The sequence below is a fragment of the Scophthalmus maximus genome, chromosome 1 (assembly GCF_022379125.1).
Source record: "Scophthalmus maximus strain ysfricsl-2021 chromosome 1, ASM2237912v1, whole genome shotgun sequence".
Taxonomy (NCBI): domain Eukaryota; kingdom Metazoa; phylum Chordata; class Actinopteri; order Pleuronectiformes; family Scophthalmidae; genus Scophthalmus; species Scophthalmus maximus.
This window is the reverse complement of record NC_061515.1, coordinates 1515001-1540578: the sequence shown is the minus strand read 5'-3', so window position 1 is coordinate 1540578 and position 25578 is coordinate 1515001. Positions and strand designations below refer to the sequence as shown.

At 41.2% G+C, this 25578-nt stretch overlaps 2 protein-coding genes across 2 annotated transcripts; one reads left to right on the top strand and one right to left on the bottom strand.

Annotated features, from left to right (window-relative positions):
• The first annotated feature begins 7526 nt into the window (after positions 1-7526).
• On the top strand, positions 7527-20906 carry LOC118313620 (melanocortin receptor 5). Its single transcript, XM_035639195.2, has 5 exons — positions 7527-8856; positions 14056-14285; positions 14718-14824; positions 15788-15976; positions 17960-20906. The coding sequence occupies exons 2-5, from the start codon at positions 14118-14120 to the stop codon at positions 18528-18530; spliced, it is 1035 nt and encodes a 344-aa protein (XP_035495088.1). The 5' UTR covers positions 7527-8856; positions 14056-14117; the 3' UTR covers positions 18531-20906.
• A 973-nt stretch (positions 20907-21879) lies between these two features.
• mc2r (melanocortin 2 receptor) lies at positions 21880-22952 on the bottom strand. The gene is made up of 2 exons (XM_035639237.2): positions 22603-22952; positions 21880-22429 (listed from the first exon to the last, which is right to left on the bottom strand). Exons 1-2 carry the CDS (start codon positions 22950-22952, stop codon positions 21880-21882), a joined length of 900 nt encoding a protein of 299 aa, XP_035495130.1.
• Positions 22953-25578: the final 2626 nt, after the last annotated feature.

The following is a 25578-nucleotide window of genomic DNA, read 5'->3' as shown; positions in this document are numbered from 1 at the left end:
GCAGCATGCATTAAAACAAATCTTATTAGAGTTGGCTGCAGTGTGAAAAGGCAAAGGTTAACTGCTGACAAACTGTGATCTCACAGGGTTTAATCAGTATTATTGAGCAACCACGAGGGAGTCACAAAAAGACTCTGATCACCTGTTTTCATTTTTCATGGAACATTATAAACTAACAACGTGACAATTTTCCATCAAAAGCTGGCATTCTTCTATGTTAGCTGTTACTGATTCCCGAAAATGAAACTCTAAACACACATCAAAGAGGGCGACAAAGACGAAACTTAATAATATTGGACAAGCAGCCTTGCACGCACAGTAACAGTGTGAGCTCTCCTACCTTGAATCCGGCGTTCATTCCTGCAGTTTGGGTGTAAAAGCCTCCACAGCCCTCATAAGATCCAAAAGACCTGACCACAGCTACGTGACTAACATATAATGGGGCTGAATGCGATGCTCGGTGTGATGTGAACTGAAGAACTGATCTGACTTTGTGTTGCCTTATCATACGCTCAACATCTGTGCTGGTTGCAGGCCAATGTCCCATGAATGCTGTGCTATAAAAGGCCAACTACCTCCTCCTTGTTGATCTTCTTGCAGAATCTGGAAACAGAAGGGAGCTTTAAAGGAAGGTAAGACTTTGGTGACCTGGAACAGTAGCCCTCTCTCAGAGACTCTGAGTGGCAGATGCATATGAAATAGAGTTGACCCATGCACTAACTTGTATAATAAATAACATTTATGGAATGACTGAAGCTGCTTACCATGCAATGTCTTCTCCATCACTACCCCGACACCTTTTTCGAACCCTGGGTAGAGAAACATACATATCAATCAGATTTCAGGAAATTGCACACAACCATGTACCATCCATCGGGAAATGGGAATGTGGAAAGATTCAGTTGCACTCAAAGATAGCATGATCTGTGATTAAACCTGAGGCAAAAGCTGACTGGCCAAAATGTGTGTAGACACATGGTGTTTATGTACAATTGCAAAGCCCGTGTGACAATGGACCTTTTACCTAATGTTTGACTGGCTCTCTTGTCTACCCGTAGATATGCTCATCCTGTCCTGTCCGTCATGACTCTGCTGTGACAAGCTGTGGTAAGCATGTGGCATCTCTCACCACATCACAACCATAGACATGAGACATGCTCAGCTTTACAACTGGAAAGAGAAGGGATCCAAATAACTGGACTTGGCAAAAGAGTGTTGTTGGCCAACAGAAAACAGAATGAATGGGGGTGGATAATTTAAAGTCTGTGACACAGTCACCTGAGAGTGTGGCCCTCAGGAACCTGCGGATGCCAGCGGATTACTCTTCTGTGGATGACAATTTCGCTTCTGTGGATGGTGAAATCGCTGACCTTGACACATTCATGCCTCCTATTCAGGTGTTAATATATGAGAGAGAGCAGTGACAGTGTAAGAGAGAGAGAGTGAGGCAGTGACACTGAATCTGAAGATGAGAGAAATTCACTTGTAAGTGTTAGAGAGGGACAAAGCCTCTTGACTGAAAGGATAACACAGTCAGTCATGGGTGGATTTTTTGGAAATCCTGACTGACAAGTGTGACCTCCAACCCTCAGGACATCTCTGTGGTAACTGGCTGTCAGGCAGCAGAGCAGTCTATCAACTGTGTCTCTACAATGGTGAGCAACACAGATATGATACAGATGTAGAGGGTACCACACACTGTGGTGATGCACATTATTGATCGCCTCTTAAATGCCTGTACTACACTACAAATGTGTTGTGTTGTAGTAATGCTTTCACCTTATTAGTGGCTGAATAGAGAGATAAGCACTGCTTTACTTCCACTTCATCCTAATGAGATACTCTTGACATTGTTTTTTCTTGAATTTTATTCCATTGCATTAGTTTTATTATTTTAAATTTTCTTTCTTTCTGGCACTTTGTTGAGTGTTGTTGTCGGTAATCCAGTTGTTTACACACACACTGTTCTGGGGATGGATGAGATGGATGATGTCTTGGGCAGAAGTATTTATCGTCACTGCAGGGAGACTGGGCATTGAGACATACAGATGTAAGTGGATAGGATATACTATAAGTGAATTCTAAGTCCTAGAAGTTGATTTGTTGGAAGCAGCAAAAATTAGTAGGCTTAAGGATCTGAGCGACTTTGACAAGGCCAAATTGTGATGGCTAGGTGACTGGGGCAGAGCATCTCTAAAACTGGAGGTCTTGTTGGGTGTTCCTGGTCTGCAGTACCTACAAAAAATATTTTAAGGAAGGACAACTGGTGAACTGTTGACACGGTCATGGGCTCTCAAGACTCATTGATGTGTGTGGGGAGCGAAGGATACCCCACGTTGTCCGATCCCAAAGAAGAGCTCTACTGTAGCACATGTGAGCATCACAACTGGAATACGGACCAATGGAAGAATCACCAGGAGCTCCAGGATGTACTATGGGAAGAAAGCAAGCAGGTGGAGGCAGTGTGATGCGTTGGGCAATGTTCTGCTGGGAAGTCTTGGGTCCTGTCATTCACATTGAGGTTACTTTGACACGTACCACCTACCTATTGTTGCAGACCAAGTACACCCCTTCATGGAAACGGTATTCCCTAACGTCAGTGGTCTATTTCAGCAGGATAATGAGTCCTGCCACACTGCAAAAATGATTCAAGATTGGTTTGAGGAACACAACAACTACTTCAAGGTGTTGACTTGGCCTCCAAATTCCCCTGATCTCAAACCAGTCGAGCATCTGTGGGATGTGTTAGTTAAACAAACAAGCCGATCCATGGAGACCCCACCTCGCAACCTACAGGACTAAAAGGATCAGCTGCCAATATCTTGGTGTCAGATACCTCAGCACACCTTCTTAGGTCATGTGGAGTCCATGCCTCAATGGATCAGAGCTGTTGTGGCAGCAAAAGGGGACCCTACACAATATTAGGCAGGTGGTCATAATGTTATGGCTGATCGGTGTATTGGACAAATATTTTCAAACCCTGGCTCGTCTTATCAAACCATTGTTCTCTGTCTCCAAGAACGAGAGAATTCTCACTGAGATATTTTTTACCTTCATCCAATTGCAATCTTTTTGGCTTCCTAACTCAACCTCAAATTATACAGACTGGAGAGTAAACTGATTGAAATTGATAAAAATGCTTAGAATAAAATTTAGCATTCACCTAACTAAGCGAGTAAGTCCTCAGTGAAAGCATGTTTCACTGATTGTTACAGTGAGCTGACTAGTCCCTGGTGTTGATGAAAGCATGGCATGACTTGCTATAATTAACATGACAAGAAACTGTGACAATTTCCAAATTGACCATGTCCACAACCATATCTTGAGTCTGGCTTTTTCTAACAGAATAATGTTGCTGACTGTACTTAAAGCCTCATGGGGGGTATGCATGTGCATATTAATCAGGCTCATTTGTTACATCCCGGACAGGACCCCACCTGTACCATTTGCAACACCCAAGATACAAATGGGCCAGACCACCAAAACACCTCGTGACAGACGTAGCAGTGAATTTCTCTTAAATGCAGGGCCTGTCATCTCTATAATTTCCTGTCTTTCCTGTGCTGAAAGTCTCTCTCCTGCACCTTTCAGCACTCTGCCTGGAATTTGTAACCTTTCAGCACTCCTTCCTGGCTGAAGAAGTAGTAGGTTTATTCCAGTAAACATATCAAATGTGCAGTGTAGACAAAAAATATATAAAAGCTGTCATAGCAATATTGAAGCAATTTATCATTAACTGCACACACGTGCGACAACACAGACACATCTGTTTTTGCCAGCCTCAATATGCCATCTCAGACTTAACAAAAAGGAGTGATTACAAGCTGCTCCACAAAACACCCTTTAATTATAGCTCCTCATCGTCAGACAAGTTTACCAAGGTGATTAATATGAGACAACTTGCAAGTTGCTCATCTGCTTGCTGTTGCTGCCTCTTAACACTTAAAACGAAAAGTTTCTTTCTACAGCAAAAGAAAAGTTTCCACACGTCATTTCAAGTGTACGATAATGTGTGAAATGTCGCAACTGATCTCAGAATATCGGAAGCTGACTCAGGGCAGCTTGGACAAGCATGCTGGACTGTAGCTATAGCTACTCATTCAATAAAGATTCCTGGATTATCTAACATGTGCATATTTTATGTGCTAACGTCCATAAAATGCTGCTCCCCCTCTCTGCTTGAAAAGCCCCAGCCTTTCCCAATGAGACACGTTCACGCCTATGACAATAAGAGAAATAATAGATGCGTTGGCGACCTACAGTACTTACAGTAGCTTCTAGAGACAACAGCCGACTGTTGACACAAGAGGGCATAAAATTAGGAAATCAATGTAAAGAATGTATATGTAGCAAAACGTCTCCAGTATGATTGCAAACTATTGCATCAATCTGCGGTTGGGGCAACGCAAAGGATGGAGGAAAAGTTATTGAATTTTGGTCCGTCTTGACCTCAAATTGTTACAATGCCCACACAAGCGCATGTGTCTCTTTTCTCTACAGAATAATTCACTCGGTTGGAGTTAGATTTCCAACAGAGAGAACTCACAGGATGTTCAACACTGTGTCTATTAGTCTGGAGCAGCACAGCACCCGCATCCATAAACATACTGCGTCATTTGTAGGTGTTGTCTGAAGCCCCCATCCTGGTGTAAATGCCATCCAGTATGCTTACACAGGCCTCAGGGGTTGGGGCGGGAGCCCACTTGCATCGGCAGCTTCAAAAGACAATCTGTACCAGGTACTGCAAAGAAAGGAGGTGAACACAGTTTCAAAAGGCTGCCTTGCTTTACCTTCCAACAGATCTGTCAAAGAAGCTTCCACAGTTAAATGGTTTCTACAGAAACTGTGATAGTAGCACATACCGGTTTTCTTGGTTGTGGGCACTGGATATTGCTTAATCGCAGACACCTTTGTTTGTCCTGGCTGCAAATGCCCATACTCCACTACTTGCTCAAGGTAATGGGACGAGTCCCCCCCCATTTGCCACAGCCCACCTGTGAGACTGTGACAAGAATAGGACACAAAGAAAAGTGAATTACTTACAAAAAAGAAAACATTATGTAACCGGTGTACCAAAGTTATCAATACATCAAAGGAAAAATTGTGGCTTCTGCTTCCAAGCTCACGCAGAGAGAGTGAGGTTGTAGAAGGACAGAAGTTTTGTAAAGCGGAGTACACCAGGTTCCACTTCAGCATCTGGAAACCCACAAGCAGAAAAAAGAACAAGGACGCTTCGTGCCCAGGTGCATGGGTCGTCCGTCACATGTGATTGAATTGTTTCTTTGATATGTGTTGTGTCTCATTCTATGATATTTTACATGAATAATGCCTTTATGCCACTACAGTGGCCATTTCCGCATGTGGCTCCACAGCTTTACCATGTCTCACATTAAATACTTTCATGTTGCATGTGATTGCCTTGCAGTCAGAAACTTCCTTCAGACGTACACACTCACAGAGGGGCTATTAAACCCAGGGTTAACCGAGACATCTCTTTGCTTGTTTTACACAACACAGTAATATACTGGTCAGAGGAGAACTCAGCCTGAGAAAACAGTTACATATTGTGCAACTGTGTGTGGCTCTGGAAAGGTTGTGGTGTCCTATTGATATTGAAGATAACTTGTGCCTGTGTTACAAACGCTGGGTGTGGAGTTAATAGACTGGGTAGTTTTGACATAGGAATGGTTAAATGAAAAGATGCTATCAAATTGCATTATGGGAATTGTAAGATGGGATTCTGGCGTAGCATTTGAGTGTTAGTCTGGGACGATAAATTTCCATTGTCAGACGATTGGTTGTGATTGGACCGGCAAGATTTCTGCCGGAGGGAAATCACTTTCCAATGGAGGGGATCCAGTCTAGTTAAACAAGCTCCCAGAATTCGTCTGGGTCCCAGGCTATGGCAGTCTGGGTCATTACAGAATTACACTGGCGCCACTTGTTTTATATCTTATCTTAAAATTAATGTGGCTGATCAGCATCACAGAAAAAAGTAACTTTGACCAACATAATTGAATGAGTCACACTGAATGTTTTTAAAGTTGAATCAACATAATTCTACGAACTAACGAACAACCTAACTAAGTGACATCCACTTTACTATGTTATCTGTGCTATACCGCTCATCAAGAGCAATTTGAGCTCCTGTTTTCTGATTGTGGAGGAGCTAAGGTTTCTGTCTGGCCACTCGACTCTTGTACCTGAAGAATTCCACTTTGTGCTTTCGTTGGTGTCTTGCTGTTTTCGCGAACGTACATTCAAAGGAATTGATCTTCCCGAGAATGATCCAGGCTCAGTCGGTTTGGTTGAGTCTTCGATCAGATGCAGGCAAACGTGCAGAGACTCTCTGGGTGAGTGAGTGATTCAGGTCATGTATTCGCAGGAGGGCGGGGAGTGTTCAAGACAGCTAACACACAGGGCCACTAACATTTAACTGCAACGATTCAACAACATTGGTTTGCGACTGCAATCCAGATCGATTTTTGAGGCGTCAGTGGCTCAGAAGGGAGAGAGGGTCATCCACTCAGCAGAAGAACTATGGTTCTATCATGGTTCTGCGTGTCAAAGTCAAGTTAACCCTGAATTGCCTCTAACAGCGAATGTGACTTGTACTGTAATTTTTTTTAATTTTTTCTAAAGAGTTCAAAACTCCAGCAACACTTGCAGTATATATAACACCATTATTGTTCGAGAGCGACTTGTGGCCTTCATCAGGGTCATCCATTCATATGCTTCCACATACATATGAGTCAATGGGGCTTCTACAAAGATGGGTTGGTATCATGTGGCTTCAGGTCAATCACTGTCCCAGTTTTGGTAGAGATGTAAGGGGAATGCCCAAGACACGACACCATTTTTCGTCCGTAATGTGAAGAAATCCAACAAAGTTGTGCTGCTTAAGTTGGGGTTCAACCAAGAGGCTTTTGTCATTGCAAAGAACTTAAAAAAATTAAATAAACTCCCTTTGATTTAAATTGAAACTGTAGAAAGTGCTAAACAAAGGGTTACAAGAAACAACAAAAAAAGCACATCATAAAAATCATCATGCATTTCCATAAATACATACAAACCACAAAAACACATACTTACATGACCACTATAAATATCATTTTTAAAGGTCCCATATTATACACCTTTTCAACAAGTTTCTATTGATCTCTGAAGTCCCCAAAACAAGCCTCTGAAGTTTCTTCCTTGAAATTCGCCTCAGGTCCTTCATTCTATCATGGTTATAAGATCTCTATTACAGCCCAGCTCTGAACGGGCTGTTTCTGTGTCTGTGGCCTTAAACTACAAAAAAAACAACATCTACATTACCACCTCTTTGGCTCTAACAAATAAAGATTACATTTATTGTTGCTTTTATTGAAATGTCTTGCAACAGGAATTGTTATATCATTTCTCTTAATAGAGCTTCTAAGCGTATAGTGGTATATGTTGTAATAGGGAACGTGGATGTCTCACCTATCTTTATGTTTCAACATGTAGACTTTATAATGTAAAGCTGTCAAAGTTCCCTGGTTTGTCAGTAATGAAGTCCTACCTGTGAACAGTCTTTCCATTGATAGGATGGTTAAAGACGGGTCACCAGCACAGGCAGGTGACCCGTCTGAATTCACTGGTCAGGGCTTTGAAATGCTGACATGCTCTAACAATCCTGCTCATTGTTTTTCTTCTTCGAAACACAGATAAACAGTGTGCATGACCATTTGGCATGGTCGCCCCACGAACTGAAGAATTGAAAGAGACCTTTCAGCCAATAATACACAAGTTTTTTCAAAGTTTTGCTATCAACACATTTCTGATTGGTCGCGGCCTTTGTTCACTGAAGAAATAATTCAACAATCCATTCACTGATGTTGCGCTATTACACCGCTGTGGTTTTCTTTCGCTGACATTCAGTTACGCAGAGACAAACCACAAATCTTCGGGACTATAGCCCAGAGTGCAGGTACAACCTAAACAAACAAACTGCTAATTGTGTAATTAATGTTCTAAATACACATTATTCATCTCACACCATACTTTACTGCTGCAGTGCTTCTTTTCACCCTCTCTCTGAAACAACCCCCTGACCCAGACGCTTCCTGATCAGCTGTAAATACCACCATCCCCATGGCAACAATGGTATTGATTCGGTCATACTGATGTTAGCTAAACCTATAAAGCATAACACGGGCACTTTAACCAAAAGTCTTGTATGTAGAAGGTTTTGCTCCTTTACGTTGTTCCTTTAATTATTATTATTACATATAATTATAATGCTGCTGAACAACATGGAGGGTCATGTGCTGCTGTTATACTGCAGGATGTTAAAAACTGTAGGAATATCTTAATAACAGCTTGCACAGTTCATGTCTATCAGACTCAGACAAACTCCCAGTCGCTTTAACCTAACACACACACACACACACACACACACACACACTTTGTCTTGCCTCATTTCTTTTTGTATAATACTGAGGGGCGTAATCTCTCCACCAAGTCACATATAGGGGCTACATTCTTTTTAAGACAGAGCTCCTCCTCACTGACATATTGTCTTTAACAAGGAGAAAGGTCCGTGCTCCCGGCTGCTGCCTCCCTCAACTCCCTCTGAGGGCGATGGCCAAAATTTGCTGGCAGGAGCTGCAAGTCATGTCCATACTGTCAGATCTGACGAAGGGGGTGGGTGGGTTAACCTCCCTCCCTCCCTCCCTCCCGCCTCTCTCTCTCTCTCTCTCTCTCTCTTTCTCCCTTTTACAGCTCAGAATCACAATGCGTAAATCCACAGGTCTGGTTTTCAACATACGCCGTATCTTGCCCATCCGAGCCACTTGTGGGAAACGATTTGAGTCACAGCTCCAGTGCGAGGTGAGTCATTCCTCCTTTAATCTCTGTCTCTCAGGTGATGAATTCAGGAGACGTCGCTGCATGTTGGTCAAAACTAAACTGTGTCTCCTGGACCTTGAGTGTGTCTCTGGTGTTATAGTGACAATTGTCGCTCTTATTGTCTCAGCTAATAAATGATTGAAATTTCATGTGTGTGCAGACTTTGCTGTGAATTCACGGGATCTTCAGGGTTTCATATATATTTTTGGTAATATTTTCTATGGGATGTCGTGGTGATCACACTAATGTGCCAATATACCACTTACTGAAGACCAACCAAAAACATTTTGAAAGGTATGTTAGTTTAAATTTTTGTATTATTATTTTAATCCTACTAGCATCCTACTCAGAGAAATCCTACTCTGAAAATCCTACTCGCCCTAGAAAGTCTACAAACTGTTTTGACAGCGTGTTTGTGCCTTTAATGGACTCAAAGCTGTGCATAGTGTGTCAAGTCACTTCATCCGTCTCCAGTTTCCAGCATCACAGTCCACAGTGTCTGTTGAGACAGGAGTCCACCATTGTAATGTGCTTTCGTTCTCTCTGCTGTGATTTGCCACGAAATGTGCAGGACTGTCTTGGTATGCCTCAATCCACATAGGGACCTCTCTTTGAACAAGCTGTGCGACTCTTCCTATGGAAACACCAATAAAGAGTGATTCCAGATGCTGCTGAGTCTCATGGCATCTTGCCAAGAAATACTGTTCGTTCGATATGTATTTCAGAGCAGAGCTGTCTGGTTGGCTGGGGGAAGTTAAGACGTGTGTCGTGGCCGCAAAAGTGGAGAAAATGAACGCAGATTAAGAAAACTTAATTGATTCTGTTCCCCCATTGCGCAGGAAAACCTCAGGGTTTTTTCTTCCCCCAGTCAGTTGTTGATGTTGAAATAATTATCTGGAGAAAATCGTATTTTTTAAAGGTTAGTCACCACCGGTGCGGCAGCAGTAAGCGCCACTCATTTTGAGACCAGACCTTATCTTTTCACTGACTGACTCAATAACCTGAGCCCAAGTTCAATTCAGTTACATTATTTAGTTTGTCTTAATAAGTTCTCGTCTGCATGTATCTCATATCATCATATCCATATTGAGCTGCTCTTTTTTTTAAATATATCTTTGTAAAAATCTAGAAGCAATTCATTTTATAAATGTTCTTTTTTTCGTTGTTGTTGTTATTGATACCACAGCGTCTGAATAGAATGGGGAGTTTGTATGAAATTCCATTTTTGTGGCCAGCTGTGGCTCAGGAGATAGAGCGGATCAGAAGGTTGCGGTTCAACCCAGGGACTCTCACAGCACGACGCCGGTGTGCGCGAATGGATGAGAGTTGCTTTATTAAGGGTTGTATGCGTGCGTGCGTGTTCATAGGTTAATGGGACTCGTAGTGTAAAGCTCTCAGGGTGTTAAGAAAAGCGCTGTATAAATGTAGCCCATTATCTATTATATAAATGGTAGTACATGTACCATAACAGCAACACTGTATGTTTTAGTCCCACCCATGTCAAGTTATATTCATGTTCTCACACACACACACACACACACACACAGACACACACACACACACACACACACCTAATTTGGTGAAAATCCGTCCATGTGTTTTTGAGTTATTTTGTCCCCACACAACGTGGTTTTTGACTTTGCCCTGAAATTCTCTTTTGGAAACCTCTGAGGAAGCGCGCATGATCGTCGTGTTTTCGCAATCGTCCGTGTCATTGACATTGGAGTCAGTCACATCATGGGATCTGCTGAGATCTCAGCGTTGTTCACAGTTTGCAACCGGCCTCCTGGTGTGGACCACGCACGCCAGAGCAAGAGGACGCTCAGCGGGAGCTCACTCTGCCTCACTGCGAGCCTTTCACGCCTCACAGGTGATGACAGGCCTTCAGCACCATGTCCTGTTACAACGTGTGCGTATTGGGGAATAAAAAGTCTCAGTTAAATGAATCTGAAATCACACAGGTTTTATGTAAATGTATCACTTTGAGCCCCCAACACTCGCAAAAAGCAATTCAATTATATCGGATAAGTCAAACCTTTTCATTAAATTTTACATTTTACTGTCCGGAAAAAAGGTAGTAAAAGACACGTTATGCTTTATCATTTTCATTTACACTCCAATCAGGTGGTCAAACAAGAAAAGCTGAAAATGTCAAACCCTTGGTTCTTCCATTTGGGGTATTGGCATTTTGTAATCATTGAACTTTTTCCTATTTTCCTCACGTAACCACATTTCCAACGTTCCAAATGCTGCAGCAGAATGGTCAGAACAGTATTCATGCTTGGTTACCCCCAGTATCCATGTCACATCATTTAAACAGTGTAATTTAATTACTCGTGCTGTGTTACACATACGAAGTGATTTGTTAATAAGTAAGGCCACAGTTACAAAGTGTGTATGTATCCTTTCAAATTAACTACATTGATTGATTCAGTGTTAATATAGAAATTCCATATTAGCAGCAATATGGAGACAGAGGCTGTGCTTCACGGGGATTTCAAAGTTATATAAAAAAACACACAAAGAAGTGATTTATCAACCACAAACAATCATTCGTCCACCAAGCAATGTAGTTCCTCAGTGACATTCAGAATAATGATTAGCTAAACACACATTAATGCAGTGGGAAGCAATGCATAAAGACCAGGGTGATAACTTATCCAGAACATTTATCTTGACATTGCCATTAATTGTGCAATTGTGGACTTGAAGTTGAATTATGTTGGCTCTCCTCTCTGCTGCAGGGGGTTCGACTGTGGAGCTTTAATTACGCTGCATCAGAAGCGAGAATATTGCTTCAGCCTCTTCTGGACGATTAACATCTATAACCGGTAACAGACCGGTTGTAGATGTTGATGCTTTTTTTCTCTTCAACATTAACATGTTGTGATTACAGTTAATCAATTATGGTTATCGTTTATGGTCAAAACAAATAAAATATTAATATCAAAAACATATTGATATTAAATAATAACTTAATTAATATTAATTTAAGTTATCTCGTGGCACCACCCTTCAAAGGAAGGGAAATGATGGCCAATTGACTGATTCAGTCTCATTTTCAATATACTAACAATCAATTAATAATTAAATTAATAATTACAAACAAAATCACCATACAGGTAGTTAGCAGAGGTTGAAGGATTTGGAGTTCTACCAGTCACAGGTTGACAATACTCACTCTTATGCAATATTGAATAGAGCAGACTATTTTAAAAACATTTTTTTTTTTAAATATAACTAGTTGAAACAACAATATCTAATCTAACAAATGTAAATATGTACAGATGTGATGGCCTGTTTTTAACGGTGAGGTCAAAGGTCTGAGAACAACACAGAGAACGTCAACACTGAAATTCATAAGATTGCTTAAATATTCACTTTATGAATGATAATAACAGGTAAACAAGGACACATTCATAACATTATATCATCGGCCTGTTTTTGAGTGGGTGCATAAACAGTATTGCGATACACTTGCAGGGGTAGATGTTTTGGTTTGATTAATATTTCCCTGTGATTAGATTTAATCACACTCATTATGCCATGCATAAGTAACGTTGCCCTACTCTCTCTGGATGAATAATGTAGAAAGGTACAAAAACACAAACATCCACTTAAGAGAGGGACCGCACTGTCTCGTTATTAATTTACATTTTGTTTGCACTCGAGTGTTAAAATAAACTTAGAACTTTTGAGATTCACAGTGATATAAGGCTGAGAGTGTTAACGTCCAAATAAGATGTCATTGTTCTCAACAGCTAGGAACTAAAAAAAAACTTGACCACATGTTCCTTGTACACTACCCACTGTCTCCTGTGACAGTGGGTAGTGTATTGGACAGTTGATCAATAATGTTATCATCTGCTATCATACAGGATCATATTAAGGAGACATCAACATGTAGTTTATTACTACATTTAGGCACATTCATATGAGCAGCTTCAGTTTGTTTGGAGAGAATCATACTTTACTGATATGAATAAATAATGAACTAATGTGGAGATGTTTGATACGTCTTGAAGAAGTCAACGGTATATATGATAACAACACACTGCATAAGTACAGTAAGTCAATAACTGAAATAAGATTTCTCCAGCCACTGGGATTTGAAAGTCAAGTCAAGTCAAGTCAATTTATTTCTATAGCGCATTTACAGACGGCTGAGCCGCCAAAGTGCTTCACAAGAAAGTGCTTAAGTGCAATAAACAAAGAATAATACAGTGAAAGTTTAACTCTAATGAATTTGAAAAATATTTCCAACGTGACTTCTTAGTTAGAGTAATTAATTTTTGCATTTTGAACAGCTTAAGATAACCGCTGTGCCAATTAGTATGGGAACAATTAAATTTCTCATTGAATGAATACACTGGTTTTGTTCCTGCAATTACTGAGCTCAAACTGCATTAATAACTGAAGGAGGACGACTCAGAGCTTTGTCATTAAACCCTCGCAGCAAAGGTTAATTCCTGTGCCCACTGAGCTCAGCTGGTGGGTTTTAATGCTTTCACTTTATCTGAATGTGTTTATTTTCCCTTTGAACGTCTTGACATTTCTTTTTCAATCACCCTCCTGGCAGCAGATGTCCTCCTGGAAATGCCTCATGTACTCTGTGACTCTGGGGGATTTTTAGGATACATCAGAATGAATTAAAAGAGTTTATGATACCTCTGTGCAAGGGAGTATCCATTAGTGTGATCATGAGTTCAGTAAGGAAAGAGGTGGGTGGAGATGTGTGTGTGTGTGTGTGTGTGTGTGTGTGCATGGTGTTGACGACAGCTTTTTTGTGTCACACTCACTTCCCGTAGGGGTTTCAGGCTCTTCTATCGCTTTTCTTTCATAACCAATAGGGAATGGTCAAAACAAATTTGACTAATTCTCTTTGGTCAGCTGAGACTAAATTTATCTCACTGCTGTACTGTTTGGGGCAACCTTGTGAAGATCATACATCCTTGGCACAGTCACCCTTACTCAAATCACATCTCTGACAAGCAGTATCATTTATTATTCCACTAAAATATTAGGAGCTTTTTACCTAAATCGGACTTTGTTAACATAACATGCTCAGACATTTTTTTCTTTCTTAATAAAACGTGTTTTCACGTGGACGGTTACAAAACAAAAGTTGGTGGAGTAGCTATGTGAAAAACTTCTCACACACACGGATGTTTCTCTTTGCAGCCTGCTTGAAAAATGCTACTGGCATTAGAGCAGCAGTGATCTGGACCAGAGCCACAGCCAGGATGAATGAGTCTGGGGAGAGTTTCTACAATGGGGAAGTGCAGATGGGTAACTCCACCTGGACGTACACGTACTATGACCAGAACTACACCTTGTCCCCTCCACTGCTTCCAGCCAAGACCAGCACCTCCAAACCGGCAGCATGTGAGCAGGTCCACATTGCTATTGAGGTGCGTATTTCTGTCTGTACAGCACTGAATGTTTTTGTGCTCTTGAATTTTAAGAATAATAGATTTTAAATGCTCTACAGTGTACTCCATTGAGTTCCACACACAGCCAGTTAACTGTTACTTATTATTACACTTTTCAGCTGTAATTCTTCCATTAATACACTTTATTTTGTTTGGGCTTGTGACCCCACCTCACATGGTCCATGTGTTTACAAGCTATAAGCAGTTTTCCTAAGGGGTAAATAATTCTACATTGATTGTAGTATGTTTTTCTTCCTCTTTCCTATGTTCTTGATTATCTTGTGACCATTCATGTTTCTCCTGTGACTCCTTGGGGGATCCCAACCCTCAGGTTGGAAACCAGTACTGCTACTCCTCTGTCCTGTTCATGTTTGCTCTTCTCATTGTGGCCTCGTATCTTTCCCTCCTCAGATCTTTCTGATCCTGGGTATCATCTCCCTGCTGGAGAACATCCTGGTCATCACAGCCATAATAAAGAACAAGAACCTCCACTCGCCCATGTACTTCTTTGTCTGCAGGTGAATCTTGGTTCAACTTGATACATAAAATATCTCTGGCCCACCACCATGGACCGAGATCTCCAACCAATCTAAAGTTTATTGAGTATAATGCATATTGCGATGATGACGAAAATGGGAGGGTAGAGGGATGAGATAAGGGGTCAAAGGGTAAGAGATGGGGGGTCGAAGGGTCGAAAGAATGAAGGGATGAAGGATCAGAAGGGATGAAGGATCAAAAGGATGAAGCGAATAATGGGTCGAAAGAATGAAGGGATGAAGGGTTGAAAGGATGAAGCGATGAGTGGTCGAAAGGACGAAGCGATGAAGGGATGAAGGATCAGAAAGGATGAAGGGTTGAAAGGAAGAAGGGTCAAAGGGATGAGGGGTCGAAGGGATGAAAGGTAAAAGGGATGAGGGGTTGAAGGGATGAATGAATCAAAGGTATGAATGGATGAAGGGTTGAATGGATGAAGAAATGAGGGGTCGAAGGGATGAAGGATCGAAAGTATGAAGGGATGAGGGTCGAAGGAATGAGGGGTTGAAGGGATGAAGGATTGAAAGTATGAAGGGATGAGGGTCGAAGGGATTAAGGAATAAGGGGTTGAAGGGATGAAGGATTGAAAGTATGAAGGGATGAGGGGTCGAAGGGATGAAGGAAAAGATCAGTGTTGAGGATGAATGGTATTGATCGGTAGCGAGGAGACTGAGGGGAACCGGGAGAGTTATTTTTTCATGTGTCAGAGAAGACGATAAAAACAGGGTAAACAAAGTTGATATATATATATATGTATATATATATACATATATATATATATGTATATATATATATATATATATATGCAATATACCTTCAATCATCATATGATTGAAGTGGCTTTCCCACTGGAACATGAAGTGTCATTACACAGGGTTAGGGGCTAAGACAACAGTTTTTTCTATCTCTGTGATCAAGGTTTGACCAAACCTGTCTGGTTGTTGCAGTTTGGCTGTAGCAGACATGCTGGTGAGTGTGTCCAATGCCTGGGAGACCATCATCATTTACCTTCTGAACAACCGACAGCTGGTGGTGGAGGACCATTTCATCCGGCAGATGGACAACGTTTTTGACTCCATGATCTGCATCTCTGTCGTTGCGTCGATGTGCAGCCTACTGGCCATCGCTGTGGACAGGTAATACAGGAGGGAGGACAGATGAACGATTTAGATGTCTGGAAGCTCTTTTTTTTCTCCGTCTTGAAATTCTTGTATTACTATATACATTTCTTGTGTATTATTTAACTTGGAAAACACTTTGTGTTCCAACTTAAAAAGCGCTGTATAAATATTAGTCTTTGTGTTCTTATTATCGTCAGGGCACTGCAGTTCGTGCCTACAGACTTTTTCTGCTGATTATTTCTGTAGTAGAATCTCTCCCAAGGCTTTTTAATGAAATAGGATTTTTAATTAAATGCACTGTGCATACCGGCATTGCTCTGTTTTGTCCTGAAATGTGGCACAAGGTTTCACTCTTAGACAGGTTAATAAATGGCACATGAAATTAATTAGTACAATAAGCTTGTCTATCAATAGAGATTGTGAAATGTAATTATCTACCAACAGCTAAATACCGGTCCTCAGAATAACCCAAAAGGTCCTCCAACTCATACGGAGAACTATGTCTAATGTGGTAAATATGACCATATCGACCGTTTCCTAAAATAGCGCCACTACCGGTGAGAGGAGGTACGCCACAATTACTATTTTCACCTCAGAACATCATCTGCCTTTATTTGCTTTACCAACATGAGCTTGGTTAATGAGCTTGTGAAGGTAAGGGTTAGGTGTGGAGATGCATTATGTGAAGTGCATCCAGTGTTTTTTGAAGCTTGACCCATACTATGGACTCACAGTCAGGAAATCAGGATATGCGACAGTCACAGTTTATCAATGTGGGTCTGCTGTAATGCCAAAAAGTTGATAGTAATAGTTCTCATTCAGCCTATAGCTGATGAATGGTGGGCTGTGGAGTCTTGGCAAAGAATGGTTTAGTAATGTAGAATAGTAGTAGGTAGTGGTGTGGATACCCCTAATCAGCTGTTACCTGTCAGCTCTCTAAGCTAACTAGCAATCCTGGGACTTCTAGTTAGTATGTTAGCAACACATGTTGCTCGCTCCCTCTCCACCTACACCACTGATATTACACTGCACTGATTTCAACTAAGGGATGTCTTGAGACAATCCAAAGGATAATTTTTTTTATATTTGGGTATACTCTGGATCTGTATTGATCAATTATACAATCCAATATAAAATCATTCCTTTACCATACTATGCTGTGTTTCTTTTGTGCTATGTGACAGCTGGGCACTGCATACTGTATGCACAAATGTGTTTTCCTGGAAATCATAAACAGTCTACCGGGTGTAGAAGTTGTTTGATTTTCTTTTAGCAAAAATGTACCGTTAATACTGTCTTGATTGAACATGTCTCTCCACATCACTATTAACCATCTTGGTTGTTAATGAATATGCTTTGTGCTCCCCTGTCATGTCAAACCAGCCACATTTTAGATTAATGGTCGTGATTGGCTCAACCAGTTTCAGGACGAATCAGTGTGGTCTGGTTTTCAGCCTAATATTGTTTTGTCAGTGCTTTAAAGGTAACCCTTATGTTCTATGATTCATTCTGTATTAAGTAAAGTAACATGTTGAAAGAAAGCAGGGACGCTGCTTTTTCTATTGATTATAGTTATCAGTTATCAAACATACAGTACCACCTAAACTGGACTGCTTAAAATAATAATTTTTGTTTTATTTTGTATCTTACATGTCTCCCAACTTGGTGAAAATGTGATACTTAATTACTAAAGTACCCCTTTAAAAAGTACATAAATAAGATGACATGATACTATGTGCAGTGGCTCAGAACATTGTTTCTGTAAAACTGTACTAGACAAAGTGGCACAGAGTGGCCATCTGTCTGCAGTGACTTCATAGGTACCAACCCCAAAATAATAATTGTGTTATTGTGCAAAGGGATATATTTCCATTTCTCTAGACATCTCAAAAGGTCCTCATTGCTTTCTCCAATTCCCTAGTGACTTGTAAAGGTTGCTAGTAAATCATAGGTTACTTCAGAAATCAATTTGATCAATATCAATCTTCATATCTACAGGTACGTCACTATCTTCTACGCGCTCAGGTACCACAACATTATGACGGTGAGGAGAGCGGGCTGCATCATCGGGGGAATCTGGACCTTCTGCACGGGCTGCGGGATCATCTTCATCATCTACTCAGACTCCACCCCCGTCATCATCTGCCTGGTCTCCATGTTCTTCGCCATGCTGCTCATCATGGCCTCCCTCTACAGCCACATGTTCATGTTGGCCCGATCGCACGTCAAGCGCATCGCTGCGCTGCCCGGCTACAACTCCATCCACCAGCGGGCCAGCATGAAGGGGGCCATCACGCTGACCATCCTGTTGGGCATCTTCATCGTCTGCTGGGCTCCCTTCTTCCTCCACCTGATCCTAATGATCTCCTGTCCGCGGAACCTCTACTGCGTGTGCTTCATGTCCCACTTCAACATGTACCTCATCCTCATCATGTGCAATTCTGTGATTGACCCGCTCATCTATGCCTTCAGGAGTCAGGAGATGAGGAAGACTTTTAAGGAGATCATCTGCTGTTGTAGCCTGAGAAACGCCTGCAACAGCATTTGTACTCTGACAGGTAAGTACTGAGCGACAGGGGCCGAGAGCACCAGTGACATGATGGGCAGGATTTACTGACTGAAACTGACTCTTGAGCAAAACCGTTGGAGATTCTATCAAAAAGTAAACAGACATGGATCATTGCACTTTACAGCAAGTAGGTGGAGCACCTTTTGGTTTTCAGAAATGTATGGAACTGAAAATTGGATGCTCACATTATGTGGGAAGGTTACTTTACTATCTCCCAATGACACAAAGAGCAAAAACCAAGGCCACTTTATTAGGCACATGAAACCCAGCTAGCTACCGTTTGAAGTCCTGCTTCATTTAAAATATTTGTGGTCTGCCTTTCATTCTAGCTGACATTTATTCTTGTGCTTTAGCCTTTTTCATTGGTTATTACTTTTTCTTGACTGGATCTTTACATACACTGGAGTCCAAAGCCTAAGACCACTTGTAACCCACAGTACATATAAAGACTGGTGACACGAGTGAAGAAACAGGATGACACTATTTCCCCCTACGAGGCCATATCTCAACCCGGGTGAACACATATGAGAGATTTTGGACCGACATGTTAGACGGCGCTCTACACCGCCATCATCCTCATCAAAACACCAAAGGAGGGAATATTGTCCGGGAGATTGGTGCTGCCTCTCTCCGGGAGAGATCCAGAGACTTTGTAGAATCAAGTTGCTTCGGAGCTGTTCTGCTGACACATGTTGGCCTAACACCTCACTAAGATGCTTTATGTTGGATGATCCTTTAATTTGTCCTCTTCACTTCGATCATTGTAGAAAGCCTTAAAAACTGTTATGTGCAGGAGTACTCATATACTTTGTTTTAATTATGCATCAGAGTATGCATGATGGCCAAGTGTTGCTTCAGTACATGTGCATGAATGGCAGAGGCAGTGAAGTCAACAACAATTGGGTTAACTTCCTTGGAGAACCTAAAATATCTTGTCCGCACTTACTCCATTTTGTCAAAGGAGACCTTCACGGATTTTTAAGTATGTTTACAGGTGTCGGGGACTACTGCACACATAGTAGGCATGTTATGCACATTGGAACCACAGATTAAGGCTCAGATGTAAGTCACTTTGGACAAAAGCATCTGCTAAATTAATGTAATGTAATGTAATAGAAGTAGTTTATTTGAATTAGCCCGCAGCAATGAAGCAGACTGACTGTCCCGCTGGTGGATTGAATGTTTACAAGTCCAACAAAATGGTAGGTTAGTCACACATTATTTGTCTATGGCCAAATGATGTACATAATGTTACCTTGTTCTTTATCTGTCAGTGGGGGAAAGTGGGCTGCTACTGAACTTTTGGGTAGCTTCAGCTGCTAATGCCCCCCCGCTGCAGCATTAGTGAGAAAAAGGTTAATAATCAGATCCCTCAAATCTGCCAAAGCTGAGTTACACAACAGGGTGTGAATGCAGACTATTTTGTCTGTCTCCAATTATATCTGCTGTATTCTATCAGTGTGCCCCCTGATCTCCCGGTGCTACCTCCCTGTCCTCATTAAACTGAAGTGATTTACAATGCCACGGGTATACACTTGAAATGTAAAAAAAACTGAGTGAACAAATAGCTTTACTGTGCTCTGTGTGTGTCTTGCTGGTTCCTACCCCCCAACTGCGAAGCTGGACAGATCATTTAGCATAAAAATCGAAATCTACTGAAACTGCTTTTTGTAAAAAATCTCATGGATCACTGCGACGTGGTCAAAACTAAACACTTGTTTTACAGTATTATATATTAAATATTTTATTATATTATGTATATATATTCAAATATACAAGTCATTTGTATAATTTGTACCTTCGGACTGATTTTGAAACAAAACAAAAATCTGCTTTGTGTAGGAATTGCCTTATTTTTTTCCGCATTAATGTCAAATTTAAACATCTTGCATTTGTGAGATCAAAAGAGAGAATGATGAATGTACATCTCATGAATGTACATCTCATCTCATCAAAACCCAATGATAAAAAATATATATTGTATACATTATTTTTTACTTTTCCCCATAGACATAAAGAATGATGGCTCCATTTTGTAATATACATTCTCCTATGAATAACATATTTACCATTTTATTGCAATTTGTGCAGCACGCAGTTCTTGTTTCCACAGAAACAGCAGTGAGATGACTCACATAATGATGTGACAAGATGCAACACTGGAAAGAGGTGAAGCCTACTTGATGATTACTAATTGCATGCTCAGTCTTATGCTTCTGTTTAGTGTGACAGTGTTAACACCTGTGGGGACATTGTTCATGTTAGTTCATAGTAAAATCATAAAATGATGAGCTACAGCTGAAAGTGATTAATGTCAGTGTTGGCCATGATGCTTAAAATTAAAAAAAAAAACGTTTGTGTGTGTATATATATATATATATATATATATATATATATATATATATATATATATATATATATATATATAATATTAATTATATAATATAATATAAGTGCACTGTGGTCATGTGAATGATGTTTCAATGAATGTCTTTATGGAAAAAAAAACCTGAGCAAATGTTTTGGAATACATGTGTCTTATGTGAATGTTTTGTTGGTGGTAATTTTGAAGAGACTGACACTTGGGGGGAAATGAGATCACATCTCAGTCGGAGGGATGGATGACTGGACCTCCTAGAGGTCAGGTATATGGCAATTATCTAATATAAAAAGGACTTACCCAGAAACACTCTGTGTTATTTACCAGATGGAAAAACTGGAGAAGGAAACTGAACACGGTACAAGACAATTTTATTTTTGACACCCAGGTGAAAATATATGCAACACAGTGAAAATGCACTCTCCAAGGACAAGAGCATCAACCGTATATGAAGATGGACAACACATCTCCAATTCCTCTCACTGTACAAAAATGAAGCTAAAACCTCCCAGATAATAAGGGCGCTGCCATTTTGCACTTTGATGTACAGTAATTTGGTGTCAGAGTCTGTGCAGTAGTGATCGTGGAGTGGAGCCGGGGTATGAAGGTCCTGCAGATATAGGGGCTTGACCAGTCTCGAGTCAGACAGCTGTCAATCATGATGTTTCACCCTGTTTTCTATAGCATCAAATAACTAATCAAAACCAAATTTATCAGAAACATGAACTCTTCTATATACATACGTTTATGAAGAACTACCTAAAAAGACAGAAATCTAAGGGAAAAATGTCATCATTGAGTTTGACTTTTAGTTTGGTCCACGTCCCATCTGCTAACATGGAAGCAGGTTTGACCCAGCCACCAGGGGGCGATCAAGATTTTTGGCTTTGTCCATCTATATATACTGTCTAGGTAAAGAGAAATTGTGGATAAAAAAAGGCTAAAATACAATGTGGGAATAAGATTTCTCTAAGAGTATGGCTTCCAATTGGTGCAAAACAGCATCTTCTTGAAGGTTTGTCTGAGCTCTGCGCTGCGAAAGGCGTAGATGGCCGGGTCGATCAGAGCGTGGCTCATCAGCAGCACCATGTGCAGCTGGAACAGCGATCGGTAGCACTCGCAGTACGGGTTGGTGGGGCACACCATGATGATAATGAGGTGGACGAAAAATGGCGCCCAACACACCATGAATGTCCCGAACAGTATGGTGAGGGTCAGGGCCCCCCTCATGCTGCTGCCCTGCCAACGACACTTCCTCCCACCAGCGGTGGGCAGAGCTGCGATCTTGCGGGCATGGATGCGAGCCAGCATGAACATGTAGACATAGAGGAAGCAGATGATGGCCAGGGAGATGACGAAGAAGACAACAAAGCAGATCATGGTGAACTTGGCAGCAAAGAATCTCACCATGAGGACAGCTGTCAACCCACACGTTGTCCAGATGACACCCAGGATGGCCCTGGTGCGCCGCATCGTCATGATGTTGTGGTACCGCAGTGCATGGAAGATAGTGATGTAACTGAAAATGAAGAAGAAATATTTTAGTTCTCTGCTCAAATCATAATCGGTACATGGAGTTTCACTTGTTCTATTCTTGTTGATTAGTGGGCTGAAGGTGGATTGAGATCCCTCAAAGAAATATATGGTTTAAAAGTAAAGAAACACTGCTGTGTGCACATCCGTGCCCCATACCGGTCCACAGCAATGGCCAGGAAACTGGAGATGGAGCCAACAAACGACATACACAACAGGGAGTCCATCACATCGTCCAGCTTGGTCTCAGAGGAGCCCGTCTTCTCCAGCTGCCCCACATCGGCAAACGCGATCATCATGGTCTCCCAGGTTTTGGTGAGGCTTGCGATGGTATTGAAGGCTGCCAGGCTGCAGATGAAGCAGTACATGGGCGAGTGGAGGTTCCTATTCCTTAGGACGGCCACCACAACCAGGAAGTTCTCAGCCAGGCTTACCAATCCGATGGTGAAGAAGAGTAAGACAGGAACTTTGACTTCGGGGCAGTCCGTCTGGGCCACTGAGGTGTTCATAGTTCTGTTCAGATAAAAAAAAAACTAAGTAACTTAACTTAGTGTGTTACGTGGAGATTCAGCTTTACTGATGAAAATTTGGATTTCCCATTGTTAAATCTTCTGTTAACCTTCTAGTTAGTTCTAGTTCTAGAGTGCATACCTCCCCTAAGATCCATATATGATTTCAAGGGGCATTAGTGAAAATGTCCCGAAATCAATTTGGTGCTAGAACAGTGACACTAAGCATTGCAATTGAAAATAAGAGTATCGAAAACAAAATCTGAACTAAATGGCATTGAAATACTGGTAATGAAACCTTTTTCAGTGCCAATACTTTTCTAATGCCATTACAACTTTTTTTTAAAACACCAGTGTTTCATTGGTATTTTCAATGTCAATACTTAGTGTCACTGTTCTGGCCCTGAAAAAACTCAATCACGGCCCAGTCTGCACATTTGCACACTACCTCCTGAGCAGCTGCCCAAAACATATCTTGTTCGAAAACTAATTTTGGAGTCCGAGGGGCCAACTAGCATTAACACAATGCACCTTCTATTCAGTAGCGTTCTGTATCTGTTTTGACGATCACTAAGTATATGCGGACAGCATGCAAGCATTAATTGCATTAATTGCAATTAAACATTATTAGTTAACGTGATTTTGGATGTAACTTCCATGAACTTTTAACAGATGGAATGAGTAAATTGCCAGGATTAGTGGGCAGTAAATCAGTTCAATGTTCCTCTAGACTAGAGGCTTACTGAGGCTTACTGGAATAATGCAATAAGGACTGTTCCAGCTGAGAGAATCCACCGGTCACCGGAGGCAGGGAGAAGGGGAATGAGTGGATTTACTGAAGATTCATCTCTGCCACAGCCTCAAATGTTCAGAAGACAAAAGTTCAAATGACACGACAAAACAGCAAAAACAATAAAACTGACAGGATTTATTTTTCGTTCTAGGTTTGCTTATTAAAAAAACTCATCTAATATCTAAGATTTGACTGAAACTCCACATATTGCCGAAGGCTAACACCAAATCAAAATCAGGTGGCAAAATGGTTACAGTGTGTGTTCAGTGTAGTGTAGTGCAGTGAGCATCTTCATCTCTGCTGTATACAAAAGAGAAGCACACTATTGATTTCAGTGTTTCCGTCAGACAGTGAGTGGTTTATGTGACTGCAGTGACTCCAACTGTGTCGATTCAAGTCTGCTTTCATAAGAATGTCTGCCTGATGCTTTGCCTCGTGCAAACACAATAGCAACACGTGTTATTAAAATCCACATATTAAAGTGAAATAGTAATCGTCTGATGGGCTTTACAATCCTTATCTCTGTTCGTTTTCTGACTCTGTCACGGTTCAGCCCATCTCTCCCTGTTCCTGCCACCTGCAGTGTCTTTGGCTTCAATGACCGAGAGGAAAACCTTTCTACGCGGTTTCTCTTCATGTTTTGTTTATGTTCCTCTCGGCCTATTAATCAGTTATGGCGGAAGAGGTTTGGACCAGATTCAAACAGCCTATTTGGGCACGAACCAAAGCTCTCGACTAACAGCAAGCACTTAGAAAATGGGCGTTTTATCATGAGTGATAACTCTGCGCTCTCGGTGTCGTGATTGATGACGAAATAAAATGTCCCATTATATGTCTGAATTCTGTTCCAATAACCACTTGATGATGACGATGACACAAACACAGGCCCACGATTGTCATAAGTTGCCATGCAGGCCGGTGGGCGTGAGATTAGTTAATTAACTAACACAGCTTGGAGTTAACTAAACCAATCTGAAGTTATATTGCAGTTTATCCTGCGGGGAACAACATCAACATCAACATTCAGATGACTAAAAGGTCATCAAACTAAAAGGTCAGACAAACCTTTGAAAACAATTTACAGGAACCTGTCATGTTATCGATTGACTTGCGAACTAAAATTGATCTGACACTCTGAAGACCTCCACAGCTTTCCTGTTGTTGAGCATCCAAAACTTCCAGGTGGTGTCAAGACAGACATGACAACAGACTTCTTCACATAAATACTGTATATTCCAATGTTCCCGCTCACCTACTGTGTTATAATGTGCTCTGTGTGCTATGGTCACAGTTCCATTCTATGTATGTCAAGTTAAAGTTTATTTTTAATATCCCCAAGTCACACAACAACTGAACGAGGTACTTCCGAGAGAGACTGGGAGACTGATTGCTAATTTGTTTTTCAAACTGTTGCTTGAAATCTGAAAAACCTAAAATGTATGAATTCTCTGGGTTTTTGAGAACAATATTTTTTAAAGTGAATTAGACAACAGGTCCAATTTGAGAGACTATCAAATAGGGGATTGGGAGAAGCCTGTAGGATATAAAACTGTATGTATAGTTAGCTCACAGTTGGCTTTCCACTGTCCCAATGGGGCTGGATGGGTCGGATCAGGAGCCTGTGCAGAAAGGTCACACAGTTCTTCCACACCAAAAAGAGAAAACCACTGGTGAACCTGTCCTTGCACACAGGATCATTGTCATGTTGAAGCGGCCTGTCCACCCCCCCACCCAGGAACAATGTCTCAGTCCTCTTTTCATGAAACATCCTGCATGAGCTCCCCAGTTTCTCCTTCACATTGCGTCTTCTCATGCTCAAGGTCCAACAGCTGG

Excerpts from the sequence above, each read along its gene's own strand:
- mc2r (XM_035639237.2), bottom strand. The coding sequence starts at position 22,952 with ATGAACACCTCAGTGGCCCAGACGGACTGCCCCGAAGTCAAAGTTCCT. Across the intron at positions 22,430-22,602 it reads CTGGCCATTGCTGTGGACCG|TTACATCACTATCTTCCATG; the intron begins GTATGGGGCACG and ends CTTCATTTTCAG.
- LOC118313620 (XM_035639195.2), top strand. The coding sequence starts at position 14,118 with ATGAATGAGTCTGGGGAGAGTTTCTACAATGGGGAAGTGCAGATGGGT. Across the intron at positions 14,825-15,787 it reads ATGTACTTCTTTGTCTGCAG|TTTGGCTGTAGCAGACATGC; the intron begins GTGAATCTTGGT and ends TGGTTGTTGCAG. Across the intron at positions 15,977-17,959 it reads CTGGCCATCGCTGTGGACAG|GTACGTCACTATCTTCTACG; the intron begins GTAATACAGGAG and ends TCATATCTACAG.